At 40.3% G+C, this 25,732-nt stretch overlaps 1 protein-coding gene across 1 annotated transcript; it reads left to right on the plus strand.

The window, feature by feature from the left end:
- The first annotated feature begins 1,587 nt into the window (after positions 1 to 1,587).
- LOC136863637 (uncharacterized) lies at positions 1,588 to 25,732 on the plus strand. The gene is made up of 5 exons (XM_067140005.2): positions 1,588 to 1,679; positions 10,271 to 10,352; positions 12,945 to 12,997; positions 22,285 to 22,441; positions 25,561 to 25,732. Exons 1-5 carry the CDS (start codon positions 1,629 to 1,631, stop codon positions 25,641 to 25,643), a joined length of 426 nt encoding a protein of 141 aa, XP_066996106.1. The 5' UTR covers positions 1,588 to 1,628; the 3' UTR covers positions 25,644 to 25,732.

Raw genomic sequence — 25,732 nt, forward strand, 5'->3', positions numbered from 1 at the left:
ATATATTATACGCACTACACATATTTATTTTTTTGCTGGATGTGTTTTATGAAAACAATAAAACGCATTTATGTATTTATTTATTTATTTATTTATTTATTTATTTATTTATTTATTTATTTATTTATTTATTTATTTATTTATTTATTTATTTATTTAGTGGTTCAGTTATGACTCTCAGTCATCTCTTACACTTAATTATAAAGTTAATACGTGATATATTTACAATTGTATTGCAAAATCTACTCAGGACGTACATTAACAATTTTAGAATAATAAAAATAAGTATTCTCTCATTAACTTCAACAGCCACACAAACTAAGTATTAAAGAGGAAATCCCAAGAAGAACATTTCATCCAAGCTATTGAACTACAAGTTCTGATTTAGTTAGGGAGAGAATTCTACAGTCTAGCACCAGGCTCTAGAGAAGAATATTGTATATTGATGAGTGATTGGTATCTTACGGGTGGAAGCTTATCTGGTGTTATGCACAGGAGAGGAGAGAAAACTAGAACTCAAGGATAGTTATTAGTGTGCATATTCATTCAACAGTCAAAATATCAGTGTAACAGAGTAAAAATTTCTTAGCTTGTCACCCTACAGCCAGTAGAGACTCGTGACTGTTAGGTGCAAATATTTAAATAACCTTATACGTACAATATTAATCATTTCATTTCAATTGTGTTTAAGTTGTATCAATCAACAGTATTAAGTTTTTTGTAGAATTGCTATGACTTGCTTTCATTTTTATGCATACATTTATAATTTTATTATTGAAAGTGGGTTAAGTTTAAGGGAGGACCGTAAGCCCTGACTTCGCCACAAATGTAAGTCAAGACTAAATAAATAAATAAATAAATAAATAAATAAATAAATAAATAAACGTGAATCTCGAAGTTCAATGAAAATATAAATCTTATACACAAATTCTTTGCCTTCCGTGGTTTCGTTGTTTGTACATCAATTAGTACACACAGTAACTAAGTATTAGGAGTAGGAGCGTTTAGATAAGACTTACATTCATACTCTGTGGAAGAATATATTCACCTTTCACCTGAGCAATGAAGTCAATGGTGTCAGCTTTAAAATGTTCGAAAAATTAAAATATTGATAATTTTCTGGTAATAACATAGACTTAAGTTATTTTTATGGAACTCGTCTTCATATCATTACAGATTTTAGATTTTTAAAGTGTTAATTATATATGCATACACCACAAAATAACTGTGGCTAGAGACGTTACAAACTCTAAATAATGAGGCTGCCGACCAAGATGTTTTAGTACCTTACAGAAAGTTATTAATTATAATAAACACCATTCAGTATATGAGTAATGGCCTCCATTGTTCGCTCGCGATACTCCATGTACATTCACCAATATGAGAGGAGAAAGCAACAGTTTCTATTCAAATGAAGTGTCACGCCGTTTTAACTGCTCGACGTCTTATCCTTGAAGACTGACAAACTGTCCCTTTTGACGACTCCAAGATAACACTAAGTCACTCCAAGCAAAGATATAGAATATGGTTATCGTCGTCCTCTAAAAGCCAGTACTTTTATCTGTTAAGTGAGGAAATAGCCAGCACTTATAAAGGAAGTACACCGAAATAACGACTCACTATTCACCATGAAGACTACACTCGTCACCGTTCTTTTGACCTTCTTCGCCTGCGTCATGGTAAGAGCAGAACTGTATGCTATACTTTTGGTGTGGTGTTCTTACTCATCATCATCATCATCATCATCATCACCGGGCGAGTTGGCCGTGCGCGTAGAGGCGTGCGGCTGTGAGCTTGCATCCGGGTGATAGTAGGTTCGTATCCCACTATCGGCAGCCCTGAAGATGGTTTTCCGTGGTTTCCCATTTTCACACCAGGCAAATGCTGGGGCTGTACCTTAATTAAGGCCACGGCCGCTTCCTTCCAACTCCTAGGCCTTTCCTATCCCATCGTCGCCATAAGACCTATCTGTGTCGGTGCGACGTAAAGCCCCTAGCATCATCATCATCATCATTTCCTGAGCTAAATCTTGACATGAGTTTTCTCAGCATGGGTGTAGGCGTTAGAATACATCCATGGCGTCCTCTACCTGTCGTTAGAGGCGTCTAATAGGATATCCCAGGGGTTCTCAACTTGTTGGTGACCACGGGACCTATAGCTTTCTTATTTTTTGCTATTTGCTTTACGTCGCACCGACACAGGGTCTTATGGCGACGATGGAATAGGAGAGGCCTAGGAATGGGAAGGAAGCAGCCGTAGCCTTAATTAAGGTACAGCCCCAACATTTGCCTGGTGTGAAAATAGGAAACCACGGAAAACCATCTTCAGGGCTGCCGACAGTGGGGTTCGAACCCACTATCTCCCGATTACTGGATACTGGCCGCACTTAAGCGACTTCAGCTATCGAGCTCGGTGGACCTATAGCTAAGACTGGAATTGCTTCGATTTGCTTATCCCAACTCCTCACTTTTCGTCTTTTGTAACCGACCTTTCTCATTCTCTTCAAACCCCGATGGTTTACGAGACCAATAGAGTTTAAATTTCTCCCCATTCATGACCCTTATCTTTCTTTTACCAACACCTTCATTCTTCGAAGTTACAGATGTCTTCCCTTTTTCCTTTTATTAGTGTTAAGAAAGAATGGTTGCACAGTCGATCTTCCTCTTAAGGCAATACCCACAACGACCAACGGAGCTCGACATGTCATATTTCAACAGTACATCCATCCTCTTAATTGCTAAGACTTATAACCATCTCATATTTTACTGAAGTTTAACCTCTGGTTTACAGACTCTCAAGGGTCTCGATTATTTTGCGTAAATGGGATATTTCCTTTTGTGGTAAGGGGATTTCTAGATAGGATAAACCCAGTACTGTACACCATATATAGGTATATATAAAAAACCAAACCAAACCCCATGGCACTACAGCCCTTGAAGGGCCTTGACCTACCAAGCGACCGCTGCTCAGCCCGAAGGTCTGCAGATTACGAGGTGTCGTGTGTTCAGCACGACGATTCCTCTCGGCCGTTATTCTTGGCTTTATAGACCGGGGCCGCCATCTCACCGTCAGATAGCGCCTCAATTCTAATCGCGTAGGTTGAGTGGACCTCGAACCAGCCCTCAGGTCCAGGTAAAAATCCCTAACCTGGTCGGGAATCGAACCCGGGGCCTCCGGGTAAGAGGAAGGCACGCTACCCCTACACCACGAGGCCGGCATATAGGTATAGCTAACTGCTTTACGTCGCACCGACACAGATAGGTCTTATGGCGACGATGGGACAGGGAAGGGCTAGGAGTGGGAAGGAAGCGGCCGTGGCCTTAATTAAGGTACAGCCCCAGCATTTGCCTGGTGTGAAAATGGGAAACCACGGAAAACTATCTTCAGGGCTGCCAACAGTGGGGTCCGAACCTACTATCTCCCGAATACTGGATACTGACCGCACTTAAGCGACTGCAGCTATCGAGCTCGATGGCATATAGGTATATATACTATGTGCCCTACAGGACTCTATGGTTCCGGCCAGGCGAAAGCCGGTCTCGAACCCAGAGTACAGTAGTGAAAGAACTCTCACAAACGTGAGCTTGTGCACACAGTCTTACCTGAACACACATCCTTGCTCGGCCGGACAATAGCGCACTTCTCAGGGATAACATGGGTGAACAATGGGCAACATTAAGATAAAACACTAGGATATGTGACTAATCAAGTAAGAATTCGCTAAATTAAAAAAATATCTAACAGAAAACATCGCTGCATTCAAAGTTTTACAATCAGGGTTTTATTACATAAAACAAAACTATTTACAAATATAAGAGCTTTCAAAAATGCTTGGGGTAAAGATAATGTTGGGCCGATGACAACCAGTTCACTGCCTTCACGACACAGCTGTGGTGTAACAAGCATGTTACAATTGTGTAAGTAATGAAATCTAGAAAAACGGATATCTGCTGAAATACACATCTAACAGTAATTCCCATAAAATTTACTATGCCTCGTACCATCGAACCCCGGTGCAAACAAATACAAACACATAATGTACAGTGTCCTGACTCGGTCTCGAACCCTGGTCCCATGAAGAGTAAGGCGTAGAATACTCATATACAAACAATATAAAAAGAACACAACCAACATGTCCAAGGGGTCAATATCAAACGGGCCAGTGTTATAATTAACGTAGAACAAACAAAACAAAAATCTCTCCCTGCGTTCAAAACATCAAGGTCGTCTTCTCCCCCTACACACTCGACAAGCTGCAGACAGCAATATAACCGAGTTTCAAGACTGTGACGACAGACACAACAACCCTCACAATTCGAACACTTGACACGCGGCAGTCCACATAATTTACGAGCTCAGCTGGCTGCAGGCTAAGAAATCTCGCCTTTCAATACACCTCACGTAATCTGGCTGCTAAAAGCACTCTTTTAAATACACCTGGGCTATCCGCCCTCATCTCAATATCACCAGCAATATAACAAATCTTATTTCCGCCTCCCATGGGCTCAACCTTGATAATACAAAGGACAAATCATTAAGCTATAGTCACATGGCCATAATAAGGCATCTCACATACATCCAGTACACTCTCAAACTGTGCTGGGCTTTCTCATATCAATTCATACAGTCAGCTACATGCATAATGCTCACATCTCTCAAACATTCGGACTCGCTCGCCCTGTCAGTAAAGCTAGGTGAATTACGGGTTGAATCCTGGTCTCAACTATACAGCCTACGTCTGCAGTGACAAATGCCTAAACGCGACACAATAAATAGTGCCTGCCTGTTTGACTAACCTACCATGACCAAGGGAGTTCGACCTGACCCATGAAGATAACACGTACGCTGATATAATACTATCGAAATTAAATATAAACACACCAACAAGGAATCTACAAACTATCATCTACCCTAATGTACGGGGTTCGAGCTTGAGGCCTAGCTCTTTATTACCAAGAATTTTCCTACCATGACTAACCTGTTGGCTGACGGCCCCCCTATTCCTATCTAAATTTAAATGACATGCATGAAACAGAATTGGAAAGCTCTGACCTTATGTGATTGATGACATGACGGAGCGGCCCTCTCTGTGGACCACTGAATTTACCACATCATGACAAACTGCGACGCTTGCAGCATATACTGGTGAACACTTGGAGACATTCTTTCTTGCGTGAGTCCTTCGTACAGCTCCTTAGGTGTTTGGAAGATGTCCCCTTCGACGTCGCGCTGATCAGGTGCTCCCAACGTTCCTGGATCGATTCCCGATGTCGTGTCGGCTTCAGCTCCGGTTGTGGCTTCCTCGCAATGATGATGTAGAAGCTCGTTCTGGCTTGATGCAGGGGTAACTGAAAACAAATGCATTTATTACAGACTGTCCAGACTCGATGCCTGTTTCCACTGCTATCGTGTCTCACACGTTACATTGACCAAGTCTTGTTCTGAATTTTAAACCTGGTACACTATAGCTTCTTCACCATTCTTAGTAACACTGTTATTCCATCCTTTCACTCGGACAACATGTAGTTCTGGAAGAACTACCCTGAGCCTATATTTATTCTAGCATTACGTCAGTTACAACTTGACCTCACAGAAATATGAAGCTACTAGTTCATCAGTCTATTACAGGCGGTACCTCATCTCACCATAGCATATCAACACAGGTAATATCAAGAATTTAGCTGAATATGCAAGTTGATTACTTACTTCCTCGCAGGTTCAGTAGTACTAGTTGTATGTGCAGCTCGAAGACAAAATGTTGTTCGCAGTGCCGACTTGTAGCATGACGACTTCGTTCAAGCAGCCTTACGGTCAAAGAATGAGGCTGATGTGCCAGGTGGCCTTGCTTTTATAACCAGGTTAGCGTAACCACGCCACTTGATCGCGTGCAGGATACGCGCGCCCGCGACTCGAAGTTTTCCCGCACAACGCACGTCAAGTACCCTACTTAACGAATGCATTTATGATTGCAGCCCTAATGCATATCAAAATTAAGCAGAAATTATGCAGGTTGTAATTCTTGTATCAAATCCAATGCAACTCTTCCGTAACCAAAGATATTAATTTAATTCTTTCTTCCCTCCGAAGGTAAGTTTTGCCGGGATCCAGGAAGCGTCCCCAATCTTCATTAAGAGGCTTGGCTTGGGACATAACTCCCTTTTATGAGGTTCTGGAGATTTTCATAATGACGCTCTAGCTCTCTTCACACGAGAACGCTTCTTCTGGAATCTTTTATGAAATAAACTATAAGACAATGATTTCGTGGGTGGTCTTATGTAATCCCAATATCAATACTAAAATCTATACTATTGGTCCATGAACAGAACGGTTCAATACTGTATATATAATTATGCATTGTTTACGTTTCTGTATCAACAATCCAAGATTTTTACAAGTAGCACGTAATATACACACGAGATAAATAGTACCATTGGTATAAAATCTACACTTAAGAATTTCTCCAAACCTGTTAAAATAATGCAGTAGAATAGCTAAGAAACAGCCGAAACGGAGGATTATTTGTCTACACAACTTCCAAAGTACCACACTTGTACCACAATAGGCTTGCTGTGTTGTTAAGAACAAGTTAATGCAGTACGTATGTCATTTTTTGATTAACGCAAATTGGACGAACTATATACTTTTAATTTGAAATAGAGTTCGACTATCTCATTCCTGCCACCAAGAATCCTCCACACAAGACAAAAATTACTGGTACAGTCTTTGTTCAAACTATTCTACACTATTAAATGATGATGATGATGATTAGGCCTATGTCATGTGGCCTCCTGCGCGCCTGAATATGTGTGTGTGTGTGTGTGTGTGTGTGTGTGTGTGTGTGTGTGTGTGTGTGTGTGTGTGTGTGTGTGTGTGTGTGTGTGTGTGTGTGTGTGTGTGTGTGTGTGTGTGTGTGTGTGTGTGTGTGTGTGTGTGTGTGTGTGTGTGTGTGTGTGTGTGTGTGTGTGTGTGAAAATAGTGAGGTTGGGAGAGGGAAAGGTTCTCCTCAAGGTTTAACGTATCAACCCGTGGGGCGAATCACTGTCTACTGCATCATATGCCCTCAGTCCACATGCAGAATAAGCGGATAGGTTTCGAATTGAACCCATGCGTTTACCATGCAATCTAGCGATTAGAAATTGTGTACCACCACCTCTCATGCCCAGCTGGTTAGCATTCTGATGGTGAAATTTCTTTCTACCTACGGATCTCGAACCAGTTACCCCGGTGTCATGCCATCTTATCGATCATGGCCACAAGGAGGGTAGGGATGTATAAGGATAGGTATAGGAAAGTGGTTATGAATTAATGAGGCATTCCTAGGCATCCTAGAAATTTTAAACTGGGCACCAGAGATCTTTATACCTCTAAGCTCCTCAGAGAAGTCGAAAATTCCCGAGCTAGAGAGTGTTCTAAACCAGTACGAGCCATTTTTCAATATCAATGACCTATAGCTCACGTAGAATTAAAAATTTCCTGAATTTCGAATTCATGTTTAACATCAAACTTCCGAGAAGGAGAAATTTTCAAGATACTAAGAAGGCAAGGATACGTAATTGATCAACAATGGAAGGTCCACTGAAATGATCTGTTCGTTGGTTATCAGGCAGCTATCACACACGCGAATTATAACGTTATTACCGGCAAAGATATCCGAAACTCATTATTTTGTGACAGACTAATGTACTCGACAACGTTTACTTCACATTAAACCCCATCTACTCAGCAACACTGAGCGTCTGATTAAACGAACATAAACGATGAGAATATGAAGAAGATTTCTAGTTGGTCGAACATAATGTATAATATAAACAAAACGCTGAAATAAAAGTACCCTCCAGGGTTGTTTTTTCCGTCGGACTCAGCGAAGGATCCCATCTCTACCGCCTTAAGGGCAGTGTCCTGGAACGTGAGACTTTGGGTCGGGGTGGTACAACTGGGGAGGAGGAACTCGCCCAGGCTGCCTCACCTGCTACGCTGAACTGAGCCCTTGTAAGGGGATGGGAAGATTGGAAGGAATAGACAAGGAAGAGAGAAGGAACCGGCCGTGGCGTTAAGATAGGTACCATCCTGGCATTTGCCTGGAGGAGAAGTGAGAAAACACGGAAAACCACTTCGAGGATGGCTAAGGTGGGAATCGAACACCCACTACTGAGTTCATCTCCCGAGGCTGAGTGGACCCCGTTCCATCCCTCGCACTCCCACACTTTTCAAATTTCGTGGCAGAGCCGCGAATCGAACCCGGGCCCCCGAGGAGTGGCAGCTGATCATACTAACCACTACACCACAGAGGTGGACTGGCACATTACTACCAGTACGAGCCCTTTGCATGGGTGTAGTTGTAGACGAAGGATGTTTACACACATCTCGTGGAGCACTTAACTGATAATAAGAGAGAATGATCGATTTTAATTATTTTATGGTTAATGCATGAATGATATTGGACTAAGTATTTTACCCTTATGCCTTATTATGCAATACACTAACATAAATAGCACAACGCTTCTGAATAGATTATCTGAATTAAAATGCCCATATCTACCGTTGTTATAAGCATTACATGTTGATATTGTACTGCTATCAGTGCAAAGATAAGGCAAGGATCTATTCTGCCCGAAGGCAGGTTCGAACCTCCGCAGAGGTGTGCCTGAGCCGGAGTTTACGTACGGTAGGGTGGCCAGTTCCTTTCCGCTCCTCCATTCCCTTACCCCCCCCCCACAACAGCGCGTGGCAACGCATCAAAATCTTGACCACACCCAATGTTGCTTAACTTCGGAGATCTCACGGGATCCGGTGTCAGTGCAAAGAATATTACAAAATATTACTGAACAGGCAAACGTGAACTATTTCTTAGCATTACTGAATTATGTTTAATATTGTCAGGTTGAGAGAAGCGTCATCAGCGCAGTGGCTTAGTTTCTGGCTTTCCACGCGGATGGCCCAGGTTTGAAACCCGGTCAATCCTGGATTGGAACACCTGAAAAATCACGTGACGTTAGGAAGGGCATCCTGCCTCAAACGCCCGGCCAAAATCAAAGTGAACCTGGGTGGCTCCAGTACCTCTAGAAATATCTGAGGGAAGCAGAAGAAAATTGTTATAATGTCACTGACTTTTTTTTATTTTCAACTATTTACGATACAGGCAGGTCTTGTGGCAATGATGGGATAGAAAAGGGCTTGGACTGGAAAGGAAGCGACCGCCGCCATAATTAAGGTACACCCCCAGCATTTGCTTGTTGTGAAAATGGGGAACCTCGTCTGCCGACAGTGCAGTTCGATCCCACTATCTTGCGATGATGGCATGCTGACGCCTACGTGACACAAACCGCGTTAATGTCACGGAACACTGTAAAGTAAAATTTCTTCCATCACTGAACCCGTATACACATGATTATCATCTTGTATGTGTGGTTCATTTTCTTCTGTTGGAATATCGGTACAAATGCCAGGTCGCTTTCTCTGGCATAAGATAGAGCGCGACTAAGCTTTAATCTCTTAATATTTCGAGTATTTTTATGTGTTTTATTTTATTCTTTCGCGTCGATAACCTTTTAATTGGCTTTTGAAAACAGCGGTCATTAAATGTCATTTTGATGGGAAGCTTTATCAGTTCTCACATTTAGTGTGACTTGACAGTGATCACTTACTGACGGCATTTTAAGAAGATGGTTACCTATCTCCAGTGATCTCTTGAATTCCTTCGCAGGATTAGATTCCACTAAGTTGTGTATCGCCGATGACCGTGAAGTTGCTGTACCATGGGAGCTCAGACTCCTTGGGTGCTTCTCTGGTAAATTAAAATTTATTTTCAGACAATTATTTTCATAGAAACACGGTATAAATAAGATGATGAAGAAGTAAACTAAACTCGTATTTTCATACTGAGGTGGTTCAGCTCTTTCCCGGCACACCCCCAATGGAGGTGAGCTGCATGTACACATTTCTGGCAGTACCGGGAATCGAACCCAGCCCTCCGAGAACGGTAGCTGATGGTGCTATTGTTCCGCTACGTGGGCGTGCAATAATAATAATAATAATAATAATAATAATAATAATAATAATAATAATAATAATAATAATGCCACAAGGCTACGAATGTCAAAAAGCAGCCACTTGGTAACCCGTAAGTCAAACTTGACATTCATTTCGCTTTGCAGAAATAAAAACATATATTATCTCTATATCCTTTAGTTCACTTAGTGTGATATTTCCTAGTAGATTGACATATTTTCTGTTATGTTATCCCGTAATTAATCATAATCATGTTTTTCAGGCGGAGCCGGATCTCAGTGCATACCAAGAGAAAATTGAAAAATATCTAGACATATGCCAAGAATTCCTTGGGGCTAGCGACGGTAAGCATGGTATAAACTATTTGTATCTAAATGGTATGTAATTAATTTTGACCAGGGTAGGGGTTTATACACCAAAGCAAAGACTCTGTGTTAACTGCTATTCGGAGTATCGGTGACGTGGAGTGGAGGAGGGATGGGTGACATGGTATCGTCAGCCTGTCATTAATCTGTTGACATTTCCTTCCACTTACTCCCTTACCTCCCCTATGCGTGCCATCATCAAGAAATTTTCATCCCTTATGTGTAAAGGGTAAGGCAAACGCCCTCTGTCTATTCAATGCACCTGTTGTGTCTATAGTCCGGTTATCGTACACTTGAAGGTTCAGGTGTATAAATCCCTAGCCCTGATTATGACTGCAAACTTATTGTTGAAGCCAGGCAACACAGTATATGCCAACCGGCATGTCCAACCCTCGCCCCGTTTCTGCACGGGGTTAAGTATGAAGTGAGATGAAACTTTGTAGTCGGGCTGCGTGGCTTGGACGGTTGAGGCGCTGGCCTTCTGACCCTAACTTGGCAGGTTGAAGGTGCTTAAATACGTCAGCCTCGTGTCGGTAGATTTACTGGCACGTAAAAGAACTCCCGCAGTACTAAATTCCGGCACCTCGGCCTCTCCAAAAACCGTCGAAGTAGTTAGTGGGACGTAAAGGTAAGGTAAGGTAAGGGTGTATTCTGCCCGAAGGCAGGTCCGAACCTCCGCAGAGGTGTGCCTGAGCCGGAGTTTACGTACGGTAGGATGGCCAGTTCCTTTCCGCTCCTCCATTCCCTTACCCCCCGTGGTGTGTCTTGGGTAAAGCTAAGAGCAATGCAAGCTAAGTAAATCTTACTCACAAGGTGTATAGTATTTTACCTAAAATTCCGTGTTCAATGTAGAATTCTGTAGAGAAGCACGGGTACATGAGCTAGTATTGCATAAGATTGAATAGAAAAATATAATACGTTTTCATACTTTTTGTGAAGAAATCCTATGTAGATTGAATAGGTATGATTTTTTTACTGTTATTTAAATTATGGTATTTTTGCGCACTGTAATAAGAGTGTTACTGTACATGTTACAGTCAGGAAAATCATAGCATAAATTTACCATAATCATGGTACGGTTGACATCACTGAAAACCATCCTTTCTTAACACTAATCATAGTAATGAACGGAAGAGGTCCTAGCTTTCGAAGAATGAGGGTATCGGCAAAAGAGGGGGAACGGCCACGAAAGGCAAGGGAAGAAAGATACCCTAGGCCTCACAAACCCAATAATTCGATCTCAGAAGAAGTCATGACTTGACACTAAGGAAGGACGGATAGGAAATATAAAAGTGAAGAGCTTGTCACAAGTAATTTTTTTTTTGCTTTACGTCGCATCGACACAGATAGGTCTTATGGCGACGATGGGACAGGAAGGAGCTAGGAGTGGGAAGGAAGCGGCCGTGGCCCTAATTAAGGTACAGCCCCAGCATTTGCCTGGTGTGAAAATGGGAAACCGCGGAAAACCCACTATCTTCCGAACACTGGACACTGGCCGCAATTAAGCGACTGCAACAAGTAATGTAAGACTCAGCTTGGCCCTGTGGTCGCAAACCCACGTCCTCAAGATGAGAGCCACTTTTCAGTCGCCTCTTACGGTAGACAGGGCATACCGTGGATGTACTCTATCACTCCCACCCACAGGTGCAAGAAGCATGTATGTCTAACCTTTACCCCCTTTCCATACTGGCTCGGGTATGAAGTGAGATTAATCTTCGTGGTGAGCTTTTACGACCGGATGCTCTTCCTGACGTCAACATCATCAGATGAGTTAAATGAAATGAAGTACGAGATATATGATAGTAGGAAGGGAGAGGATGAAACCCGGTGCCGGCACATAGTCGACTCATGTCGAATAGCACCAAAAGGCAAATTCAAGACTTAGCGTCCCCATCCGACGAACGAATCGCCATCAACAGCGCCATTATGCCTTGTGGAGAGGTTTTAAATTGAATCCAGTCTGTGGGCTGTTGGCACGCAATGAGTTATTGTCACCTCACGAACACAATAATTAAAAAATGAGAGGACGTTTCAACTCATTTACCGTCATACCCTTGTCTGCGGCTCATCTTACAAATTCATCAACGTCTTTTTTGCAGTCGTTCACGATCCTGTAACTTATTTATTATAAGTATAACATCATCCACAAAAAGCCTTATATTTGATTACAGTTCTTTATTCATGTACATGAAAACACGGAGATCCGATAGTACTGCCTCATTCTCAATATCTGCACTTAGTCTTACAAATAATTTAGAAATTGAATTATCAACAGATGTTGTATATTTTAATGTTCTTTCAATTTATTACTGGTTTCCTTGCTAATGCTTCAGTACAATTTCCATTGTTATACTTTGAAGGTTTGTATTTTCTTCGAACCTGTACATATTGTATGATTTCTGTATGCTGAGTAATTTTCATTGAAAGGAATTGAAAAGAGGCAAAAGAATAAACAATTTTATAATCATGTCTAAATTGTACTTCTGTTGATTACCCTCTATTATTTTCCAGATAATGCAAAGTAATTTAGATCAAAAACATTAAATGAATTGAGTTCTCTTTGTATTACAGACGACATACAGGTAGTCAAAAATGCTCAGAATCTGGAGACCGCTACGCAACAGGTACGTTCCATAGCAATAATTAGTCAGACTAATACAAACTTAACTTCCAAGAAATATGCCATAACATCATAATAGTATTCTCTAATAGGAAAAACAATACCTAATTGAATAAAGGTCGAATGATTTGGCTACAGCATTTTATCCACAAAAATATACCGCGATTCTACACACACGGAAGCTGAACAAGGCGTGACGCTCAAGCAAATAGGTCCTATAAAGTCATCCCGTGAATAGAATAAGACTTATTAGGACTTCAGATAGTGAACGAATAGTCATATCACTGTTAGTAAACCATACAGCAAAGTATCACAGTGCTCTTCAGATTAGTAAGCACAGTAGCAGTGCTGACACTTCTAAATGGTCTAATTGCAGTTGTGAAACGTCTGTATGCTCTAAGAAGACCTTTTTTGTTCCTAGATAAGTCATCCCTTTGCTATACACCTTGAACTTGATGTTAGAATAAACTATCAGCCTGTCACAAACGTTTTCCATTATGTCAGTGTCATTTCTATGTCACGACCTACACAGCAGGTTCTGTATTCCACTTGTTACAGAAGAGTATGGTGACAATAAGTCATAGTCTTACAGTGAAGTCCATTTTATAACTTCAATGAGTCAAATAAATCCAGCTATAAAGGAATGAATACACTATATGATACGATTCTGTATGTATTTACTAACAGATGTATTACTATTATATCCTTCCATCTTATTAATCGTAATTAGTCACGAAAATGTTAAGTAATTCTTATTTCACATACAGGCTGCCATAGATACAAAAAGTACCGTTACAGGGATTATTATCATACATCAAATTGAACAGATTCAGATTGGGCAAATTATGGTAATTGGGACATTTAGTGATAATTCTACTACAACAAAGAGTGGTGTCTAAATATTTTGGTAGAATTCCGTAGTAAAATTTTTACAATTTATATGACGAGAACTTTCGACAACACAAACTGTTTGCAGAAGTTCACAGAAACGTCGAATGGTCCCTCTGGTTTCAATTAAATGTAATATTGTAATGATTTTCAAATAGTACTTTTATTTATTTATTTATTTATTTATTTATTTATTTATTTATTTATTTATTTATTTATTTATTTATTTATTTATTTATTTATTTATTTATTTATTTATTTATTTATTTATTTATTTATTTATTTATTTATTTATTTATTTATTTATTTATTTATTTATTTATTTATTTATTTATTTATTTCATGCCTTCATTTTTGGCGATGTTAAGGCTCACGGCCCTCTCTTACACTTAACCACATATTATCTATAATAAACTTCATAAAACAGAATAATGAAATAATATAACAAAATATAAATCGTAACCTCATTCATTCTTCCATTCATACTGCCATTCATACAAGCTGGTTATACATTTAATAGGTAATCTTGGCAAGACCGCTTGAAAGAAGCTAAAGAAGTGCAATTTCTAACACTGACTGGAAGGGACTTCCGTAGCCTTGCACCAGACACTTGAAAGGAGCGGTTAAATGAAGATGAGCGATGCACAGGAATTGAGAGTTTAGTAGTCGATCGTGTGTTATGTTCATGAGAGGAGGAGAGTTAATTAAACTTTGAGGATAAATACTGGGGTTTAGATTCATTCAACAGACGAAAAACGAGAGTTGCAATGTGAAGATGTCGTAAGTTTATCGATTTTTAACCAGGAGAGAATTTCATAATAGGGGGAGATATGAGTTGAAAATTTAATTGAAAATATGAACCTAATGCATGAGTTCATTGTCCTCTCTAATTTTAATGTTTGTTCCATGGTGGCATCTATCATTACAATATCACAATAATTAAGTATGGGAAATATGAGGGTCTGGATAAGTTTAATTTTCATGCTTAGTGGAAGAAGTGATCGGCGAGTTTTGAGAGGGTGAAGTGACGAGTCAATTTTCCTACAGATGCCTGTTATGTGCTCACTCTAATCTAGTGTATCACTTATGATAATCCCAAGACTTTTTACCGACTTCTGAAATGGTATAGCTACACCACATAGCAAAAGTGAAGGCAATAACTTCTTATTAAGGATATTTAACTGCCTTCGTTGCCCCATTGTAATAGCGTGTGTCTTTTTAGGATTAATTAATAAACAGTTCTTATTAGAATAGGAGCTAATCAGATTTAAACTAGAATTCATCTGATGAATACCAAACTCAATATCAACAGCTTTATACTGATAATATATTTGTAGATCATTTGCATATAAATGATACTTACAGCTACTGAACTGAGAAGATATATCATTGATATACAGAGTAAACAGAAGAGGTCCAAGCACAGATCCCTGTGGGACACCTGTTTGGTTCGTCTTCCAGTCCGTGGTCATACCATTTATGACAACACGTTGTCGCCGATTGGTGAGGTAAGAAGCAAAGAGCTGAATAGCAGAGGGACTCAGATTAAATCTTTGTAGTTTAGTTAATAATATTCAATATTTACTGTTTCAAACGCACTACTGAAGTCAAGTAAATAAGTATAGTCACTTTCCGCTCATCTATAGCTCGTCTAACGTCGTCTGTAATTCTTAGTAGCGCCCTGTGCTATGTCCTTTCTTGAAACCAGATTGGAAGGGGTCACGCAGAGAATATTTTGCCAGGTATTGTACAAGTTGGCTATATATCAATTTTTCTAGAGCTTTAGACAGTGCTGAAAGAATGCATACAGGATGAAAGTCAGATGCTACATTAGCTGGCGACCTTTTTGGAACTGGGACAACTTGTGCATCTTTCCACTTTGTCGGAAAATAACCACGGGAGAGGAAAGCATTAAATAAGTCAGTAATTAAGCGGCAATATTATATCCGTAATGTTAGTAATAGAGAAAATAGGGATTGCGTCAGCCCCGTTGCATGGGATTTAATTGAAATCAGTTCTCGTCTCACTTCAGTGAAACAGTTCGAAATTCGAAACATGGGCGATCAGATGATTGTTGTCGTATTATAGACTTGATGGTGGCTTGCACTATATCATGTTCAGGAGTTAAAGCATCTGTTGAAAAGTGTCTAGCAATCTCGTCAAGCGGTATTTCTGAGCGTTTATATTAATGGATAGACGCCAGAAGTAATCGAATTTCTTATTGCGGATAATGTGTTTAATTCGATTTCGCAGTACACGGTATTGCTCAAATGTGTCAGCTGATAAATTTCGTTTCTAACGTCTATATAACGAATCACGCTGAGCCATCAGAGATTTGATTTCAGTTGTCAGCCACGGACAGGGCGGACGTGTTACTTTCACACAGCGCTTAGGAGCATGCTTATTGTAAAGTCCACGAATATGAGAATTAACATTCTCCAGTTTTCATCTGTATCATTCATTAGTATTATGTCACCCCAAGGACATTTACATGCATATTCTTTTACATGATGGAAATTTATATTTTTAAAGTCTCTAAAAGTCACGTATTTCGACCTATATTTAGGAACTCTTACCGAATACGCTAAGTATATAAGGTCATGAGTTGATATTTCAGGAACAGGTATTTGACCGGGTTTAAGAACCTTGTGTGGATTATTGGTTATCATGAAATCAATGAGTGTATCAGAAGAGACGGTGGAAGTACGAACGTAGTTAGTTGGTTCCGAGGGCAATATTGTCATGTCGTAGGAGAGAAAAATATTTCGAAAACGTATTGTTTCACTAGTCCGAGTTAACAAATTTTCATTAAAGTCGCCTAGTATAATCACGTGTTCATAAGATGGTAAAAGTATCATTAAATTGTCGTCTAACTCACCAATTCCCCCAGCATTTGGAGGCCTATATACAACCCCAATGAGTAATGTAACAGTGCCTATAATAATTTCAAGAAACATAAATTCAGGAACAGGATTTGTACTGGTGGTAGAAATTTTTACCACTGTACTCTTGAGATTAAGCTTACAAAACAACGCAACACCACCCCGACGCCTGATCATCCTATCAGATCGATGAATACGATACCCTTGTATTTCAACCATACTGGAAGGAGTTGAACTACATAGCCAACTCTCACTTACGGCAATTATATGAAAGAAACCGTTTTCAAATATGGCCTTCAGTTCATCATGGTGAGCTACAACAGATTGACTGTTAACATGAGCACACAACAAAGCAAGTGGAAATGCTTTCACTTCCGTTTCTAAAATACTACGAACAGATAGATCTGGAGAGAGAATCTGGGAAGAAAGAGAGGTAAGAGGAGTAAAACTAGAAATCTGTGCTAAGCAGAAAGAAGGGGTGGTGTCTGTGTCCAAGTCTATGCTCGCAAAAGAAGTGCTTGACATTGTTATACTTAAATCCTCAGGCAGAAGCTGAGAATAAACAGATTGCGGCTTACCTCGACATAGCATAAAATATAACTTCCAGCTGATTCACACAAACACACACACTTACTAACCATAACTAACCTAAAACATAGAATAGACCTAATATACCATAGTAATAACAAGAACACAATCATAATTATTTCCTAGTGCTAATTTCGTCTAACCGTCTAATCAAAGAATTTAATTCTGCAGGAGTGTTTAAGTGTATCTTCTTTCCATCGACTGTGAGGACGATAACCGTGCCATTTTGCGTATAGGTGTTACGCATTCCAAATATATCACGTGTCTTGCGGAACATCTCCTTCCTTGTAGCTGTCAGAGATTCAGTTATAAGAACTTTAGTTCCTTTTAGCAGCCGTTTAGCGCGCCACACTCTATCTCGTTGCTGATATCTAAGAAATTTTTGATAATTGGTTTGTTTCCTGTTGTCACCACATCAGCAGTCGATCTCTGGTGTCATCCTAATCTGTGACATCGATCAATGCAATCAATATTCAGGCAAGACCAACTACAATATTTCAGACCTTAACCGACCTATCGAAACTGTCCGTAATGGCGGCAGCTGGAGTGCTAGCATGCGTTTGTTTTGATTTGTGTAAGCCATGTTACCAAATATTTACGGAAATTTGAATATTATTAATCGTACATTATATTTATTTATGGTCTTAAGAAGATTATAGATACTCTTTCAGTGCCGTAAGAAGCTGTTTGTTTTCAAAGAACTTATTTATTCCAACAATGTCGGTGGTGATTAGGTTAATTTTGATTCTCGTGTTCTTCTCCGAAAGTACTTTCTTTATTTTTAGTTACCTATGCAATATGTTTATAGTTCAATGTGCTGTGTGCCTGGATATAAGAAAGAGCTCAGTGTTCCCGTTTCCAATAGACCTAGTATTAAGGCAAAATTGGGTTAAGAGCATTCGTAAGGAAAACTTTGAAACGAATCTCAGGACTAATAATGTTGTGTGCATTAATGATTTTATCATTTTTGAAATCAAATGTATTCTGAGGGAAGACATATACCTATAGAAGGTGGTGATCTAATTCCAGTGCCGCGCAAACTTCCGAAATTAAAACTAATGATGCCTATCCTAGCATTTTCCCTATCAGCCAACGTACCTTACTACAAAGAAAATTAAATCAGTCCCAGAAAGATCCGGAAAATCATGACCAAGATTTATGATTTAGAGACTAAATTAATCTTAAACGGTGGTGCAAGAATGGTGTAACTTAATTAATTTTCAACGTTTTACAGTGAACATGAGTAAACTAAACCCCATTTCCCGTGAGTTAACGTGAGGATTATGTTCTTTTTTTATATAAAATATAATTATGCCATCAATTCTCATTAGTCTTAAGGTGACTAGTGCTTTAGACGGTCAAGTTTATCATACAAATATCGCTTGTACCTACTCAACAATACAGGTGGATTTTGGAGGGTTGAAGTTTTGTTGGGGAAATTTGTTTGCGTGTTTTACACCTACACAATGGGCTGTGGTTAATGGTGGCGTTCCATAGTATTTCATGGAAGGTTAATAATGTACTTTGTTGAGATCTATATATCGTATTTGCTGACCGGAGATTCATATGTGAAATATTTTTATACTCTGTGTTTCAACCTGACGTTGATACAATAATTCTCCCTTCGTTTTTTCCCCTCTGAAATTTCATTTAGACTTACAATACGCGATAACGCTACTTATGGTGTTTAATTATTCATATTTTGAGTTAGTGTGTTGCATTTCATGAGGTTTGACTTGTGATATTTTCTTTAGGTTACTCGGAATAAACATGCATAACCTTTCCCTCAACCTCTCATGTCGCACGCCGATGTCCGCCATGTTTTTTTCTGCATTAGGGTCTGATGTAATTGTAGTTGGTCTTGATTCAGGTCAATCTTCAGTTTATTTCTGATGGTATACAAGGCCTTTCTGTACACATCTTCATCAGCATTCTCATTAACACCATGCAACAGGAGACAATTGCGTCTGCTGTATTGGGCCGCTTCATTTCACAATGCTTCTTGTATCTCAAGATGCTGTTCAATTTCACTAATATTTCTCTCCAGATCGGATATTTCCGCTGAAATCGATTCTCGAAAGTCACGGAAGTCACGTTCAAGCACACGTAGCAACTCTTTGAGATTAGTGGCATTGTTAGTATTAGCAGTTAGAGTTTCCTCCCGGCGCCCTTCGAATTGAGACATACGTCTTTCAAATTCACTAATTTTCTCATTCACAGCTTTGTTTGAGGGTCATGTTTGGTGCACTAAAAATAAAATATATACATCTAGTGGATCCTACTCACAGTAAATATGGCCCCAGGGACTCTGAACTTTGGAGCGTGGGTTGGCGACCACGGGGCCCTCAGCTGAGTCCTGGCATTTTTCCACTTACTTGTGTCAGGCTCCTCACTTTCATCTATCCTCTCCGACCTCCCTTGGTCAACTCTTGTTCTTTTCCGACCCCGACGCTATTAGGTTTGCGAGGGCTAGGGAGTCTTTCATTTTCACGCCCTTCGTGGCCCTTGTCTTCCTTTGGCCGATATCTTCATTTTTAGAAGTATCGGATCCCTTCCATTTTTCTCTCTGATTAGTGTTATATAAAGGATGGTTGCCTAGTTGTACTTCCTCTTAAAACAATAATCACCACCACCACCACCTCACAGTAAATATGTGTTATATATTTTTATATTCGGGGTAGGCGAATTGTGGAGCACTCTCACACACATTCAACTACTGATTCTTGTCACTCATTTTCGATTCTCTTCTCTGAATCTACTTCTTCATGTTTGCTCTTACAGTTCTTACATCTGAAGATTGAGTGTATGGTGTTTCCTTGAGAAGAGTTTGGTCCAACGGAGTCTAACAAATTACACATGTTTTTATTTCTAAGTCAGATAGGCAAAAGGAGGCCATATATCTCATTATGCAATATAAATTTACAAAGTAATAAACTTCTTACAGACATAAGAAGACCTTTTCCTTAACATGTGCGACAAAATATATCAAAATTGGTAGCGCAAAGCATAAAAGAAACAGATGGACCAGTGATCTGTCAGTAAAGTATGGTGTTTGCGAACTCGTAGATAGGCCTGCTTATAACGAAATATGTTTAAATCCAGTTATCTTACTCATCCCTAAAAGATTGTCCATTCGACATGACAGCTGTTATAAGATCCTTGCTAGTCGGTTGTAGGTAAAGGTGAGGAAGGATAGGAATGGCTATTTCCATAAGGTACCAAGCATGTCACTAATTCAAATTCGAAAAAAGCTGATGGCTAGTTCGTCTCTTGACTTTCAGACTCAACAAATATATATTCAAGTCTTCATCATGGTGAAGATGCATATAATTACCGGTGTCAATCAATCCGGCTCCAAAATTATCTTCGTGTCTACTAACAGATGGACGTTGTTCTCATATTCTTCTGGGTGTGGTCTAGCGGTGTACGTCGACCCATCATGTTCCAAGTACAGAATAGTAGGCCTACTAATTAGAGCTTCTTGTAGGTTATGGTTAATAATGGTTTCAATGAAACGCTGATCACGTTATTATATACAGACACAGATAAACATTGTTACAATCTAGTTGAAGTGTAATATTTACTTAATCTAAAAGTACCTAGTACATACTTCCCTGACCCGCAATTTATACTCTCGTACTTATCCAAGGGGTTCTCTATTCTTCCATGAATAGGGAGAATCTTCAATGGTTTTCGACTTTGTAGCCCTACATTGTGGAAACGATTTCGAACTACCATGCCAAGCACTCCCTTCCCGTCAAGACTCCATCGTGCAGAAAAAGTAGATATCGCTCTTACATACTTGTTCTACACAACAGCTGTTTTACGTGGTCGAACTTGTCTTGGTCTGTCTCCTGTGGAATGTGTAGCCCACTTATATAACTTGCCTGACCAGTCATTATCAACAGAGATTGAGCGTCCTGACGTTTGTTGACATCTGAGTTAGTAGGTATTTGACTTCCGTCCTTATCACCTTTTTCACATCCCTTAGGAATGTACTTCTCACCTATAGCCTTATCAGTCTTCTTCAAAGCTTTGGAAACATTTCTTCCTTTCTTATTTAAATACTTTTGAAACAGTGTATACCTTTCTGCTCTGAGAACGGATCACACTGCGTGATTTTCTTGGATGTGTTTTCCATTCTACGAGTATAACGAGCTTCAGTTTCGTTACTCAGCACAGAAGTGACAATCAGCTGATCTCTGACAGTAATTTGCAAATGAACAGTAGCAATGCTGTTGCTTTTGCAGATGTCTAAATGTCAGTCCAGCTGCAGTAAGATGACAATTCTGATCTGATCTGTTATGAATACATAGTTCCCATCGTGGCATTTCTGTCATTGAAACACTGGAGAAAAGAGCCCTTGTCTTCTAATCCGACTGATATGATCTCTTGTGCTGTTGCTTGTCACTAACACCAGTCGGTGAGAAAGATGGTAAACAAACTGTTTCAAACTTCATAAGAAGACAACTGAACACATTTTTCACTTATTCACAAGTACAAGATGCATATACAGTACTTAGGGAAATTTTCGCTTGTGAGGAAAACAATAGGAAATTATCCCGCCCATGATTTCCCCATTATGCCTCTCCAGCGACTCTTGGTGTAACTGTTGGAAACACAATAATCCTTTGGGCTGAAGACAAAACATACTATAGATACCTATATAAGATAGAAATATATATTATTAACACATTTTTCATTTTCATTTACCATTCCTTTTGAAATTTATTTATTTATTTATTTATTTATTTATTTATTTATTTATTTATTTATTTATTTATTTATTTATTTATTTATTTATTTATTTATTTATTTATTTTCATGAGTATTAGAGCGGATCTTCTCTAACCACATGTCAAATGATCTAGTCTGTAGCCGGTAAAGCATACCTGTTATTTATTTCAGATATGACACCTCTTTTTCGTTTCAGTGCCTTCAGTATTGCATCTCTCACCTTCAGGGCAACCAGAACAAATTGGGTTACAATAACATACAGCTCGCTATTCAGAATTATAAGTTCATCACAAGAGACAGACCTGACCTTGTTGAAAATGCTGAGGCTAATGTGAAAGAGTGCATTGCTGAGGGTAAGTCTTTCTCTGTGTAAGGTTATGGTTTAAGGATTTTATCTCACAAAGTTGTAGTGTAGCCTGGCTAAAGAGTGCGTCGAGTGTAATGCTGGCGAGATGTTGAGAGGAGAGAAAGAGGTATAGGTTAACAGTCTATACCTGTCAGTAGGACCAGCTTCAAAGAGGTTTCAAGAATTCAAAAGGCTCGCGACAGACTTCGATTTATTTATTAGATCTTTCTCGCTATTGACTGAGAATGTTCCACGTTACTTCCACCTTTTGAGCTCATTGCAACATCCAGCTAAAAAAACACATTTCAGCGATTCCACCTGCTGCAATTTTCATCTTACATTCGTGTCTCTCAAAAGCTTTTACCGAATATCGCAATGGTAAGGGATAGCCGGAACGCCGGTCTGACGTGGTACCGCTCCTGGGGCGCACTAACTTAGGTGTGGGAAGTGACCATGGCCTTTATTAAGGCATCAAAATGGAAAACAACGGAAAACCATTTAGGGCTGCCGACATTGGGGTACAACATAATCGCCCAGACTCGGTCCGGTGGTATTTGAAGATACTCAGATACGCCAAACTCGATCCGGAAAAAGTAGTTGTGGGATGTAAAACCAACAGAATGAAGGTATCGGTAAGAGAAAGGGAAGAGCCATCAGAGTCGGAAGAGAACGAGAGAGCATTCGGGAGATCGTGAGTTCGAAACCCATGTCGGTGCGACCTAAAACAAATTGTAGAAGTATAAAACAGAGAGAACGAGAGATGAATAAGAGGGGTCCGATAGGAAAATGAATGTGTGGAGCCTGGCACAAGTAATTCTAGAATCGATTAGGGGTCCCATGATCGCCGCTTCACTCTCGCTAGGGTGAGAGCCCAAGGGAGTAGGGATCACCTCTAGGAACAAGTGTTGCCGAAGGAATGTCGGATAGGAAAGGTGAAGTGAGGAATGTGGCATAAGAAAGTGGAAACAATGTGAGGCACTACTATAATAGGATCACATCGCCATCCCACTGTCTCTCTCTCACTGGTCTCTTCTCTTGTCTCGCACACACATGCTGGGGATAGGTAAACTAAAAACTACATATCAGCCCCATACCACATACGAACCCGGACCACCGAGGGCGGCAGCTAATAGCGCTAACCGTTACGCTACGGGGGCGGACTATAGCTAAACTGAACCAATGCCAGATTTAGCTGTGTTCCCGAAGTTACCACTCAAAAGTCACAAGTTATGAACTCCGGGAAGGTTATTTCTCTAGGTCCGCCTCCATGGCTAACTGGTTAACATGCTGGCCTTTGGTCAAAGGTATCCCATGTTCGATTTTTGGAATTTTATTTTTTCATTGGTTATTTCCTTTGGTCGGGCACTTGGTGCTTGTACGGTCTTCAACATTAGATTTCATCGCATCACACAGACAAGCAGGTTGCCCATGGGTATCAATACAAAAGACCTGCACTGGGCCTCTCTAGTGGCCGTACATTATTATTATTATTATTATTATTATTATTATTATTATTATTATTATTATCATCATCATCATTATTATCCCCTCCAGAGACACCAAGATGCTGATAGTGTGGGGATTTGAAACTTGGAAGATCCCGAGGTCTCACGTTCTGAATTGGCTTCGGAGGGGAACTAGCCTAAAAGATGTCCCCATGGACTCATACAAATGTTCGTAAATGGCACAAGGTAGACAAAACAACATACCGGTAATGTTACGTGCCAGCCCTGTGGTAGCCCCTTCGGTATTTCCTGTAAGGGGTGAATAAGCCAGACCGGTAACCTTCCAGCCGGCCCGAGGACATGTCATGGCCTCTCCTACTGTGCCTTCTTCTGATTTCCCCGTGTGCCTTCTCGGAGACGAAAGGAGAATATTCCGTCTCTAGCCGAGCCTCGAATATTCTAGTACTCCATTACCAGGTTATAAAAAAGTAGGCTAGCCCCGAACAGTGGGTCAGTAGTTGGAATGAGACGGCAGTAGTGTTGGTTGTCGTCACTGTTGGTACGGTGCCTGCGTCAGAGTACCGTCGTGTTGGAGTACTGAGTGTGTAATGATTTGGAGTACCGAGCAGAGTACTGTAAGGGTAAGGACATGGTGTCAGTGTGTGTGGAACAGTTGGTGTGAGTAGAGATGGAACAGTGTTAATTGCCGTTGTTGTGAGGAGTATCATAGTGTCCATTAGCATTGATAGAATTGTTGCAGTTACTGTATGTGGTCGCTGTTTAGTTGTCATTGCTGAGCAGTTCGCTGTGTAGAGCGGCCAAGCGAATTGACTTCGTTGACCGCGTGTGGTACCGGATTTCCCCCTGTGGGTGGGGGCGGTAGAATAACACTCACGGTATCCCCTGCCTGTCGTAAGAGGCGACTAAAAGGGGCCTCAAGGGCTCTGAACTTTGGAGCGTGGGTTGGCAACCACGGGGCCCACAGCTGAGTCCTGGCATTGCTTCCACTTACTTGTGCCAGGCTCCTCACTTTCATCTATCCTATCCGACCTCCCTTGGTCAACTCTTGTTCTTTTCCGACCCCGACGCTATTAGGTTTTCGAGGGCTAGGGAGTCTTTCATTTTCATGCCCTTCGTGGCCCTTGTATTCCTTTGGCCGATATCTTCATTTTTCGAAGTGTCGGACCCCTTCCATATTTTCCCTCTGATTAGTGTTATATAGAGGATGGTTGCCCAGTTGTACTTCCTCTTAAAACAATAATCACCACCACCACCACCAGGTACCGGATTCATCTGGAGTCGAACCAGGGAACAGTCGTCATATGTCGTGACTGTCAACAGACTGTGTATTCGTATCTGTCTGCATGCAACTGCTGTTGGAAGGTAGTGAACGAGTGGAGCGAAGTGAAAGTGAGATCTGTCAAAAAGGATTATTGCCCATTCTAGGTAAAGACTACCCAGCTGGAGTCCTGCCGTGAAAGACTTTTAAATAGACAGCAATTAGTAGAGTGTGGGCATTCATGGTTGGGTATACTTGTGTGTGTGTGTGTGTGTGTGTGTTAATTGGGTCATCCTGCATTAAATTAGGTCGATAAAACAGACTGTTTTGTTCGTAACAATACTATGCTGTGTCCATTACTAATTACAACTCCCTACAAATGTCATGTTTTTTCTCTTATAGCGAACGCTGCTAACACTACAGACACCTGTAAATACGCTAAGATAATCCAGGAATGCGTGCGGAGACAATCTGATCTTCTGTGAGAGAAGCCTGCTCAACACAACACTACCAAAACAAGAAAATGTGTTTAAACACAGATGTATTTCTTTGAATTAAATATTATTCTGCAAAA

This window comes from Anabrus simplex, chromosome 1, assembly GCF_040414725.1.
Source record: "Anabrus simplex isolate iqAnaSimp1 chromosome 1, ASM4041472v1, whole genome shotgun sequence".
Taxonomy (NCBI): Eukaryota; Metazoa; Arthropoda; class Insecta; order Orthoptera; family Tettigoniidae; genus Anabrus; species Anabrus simplex.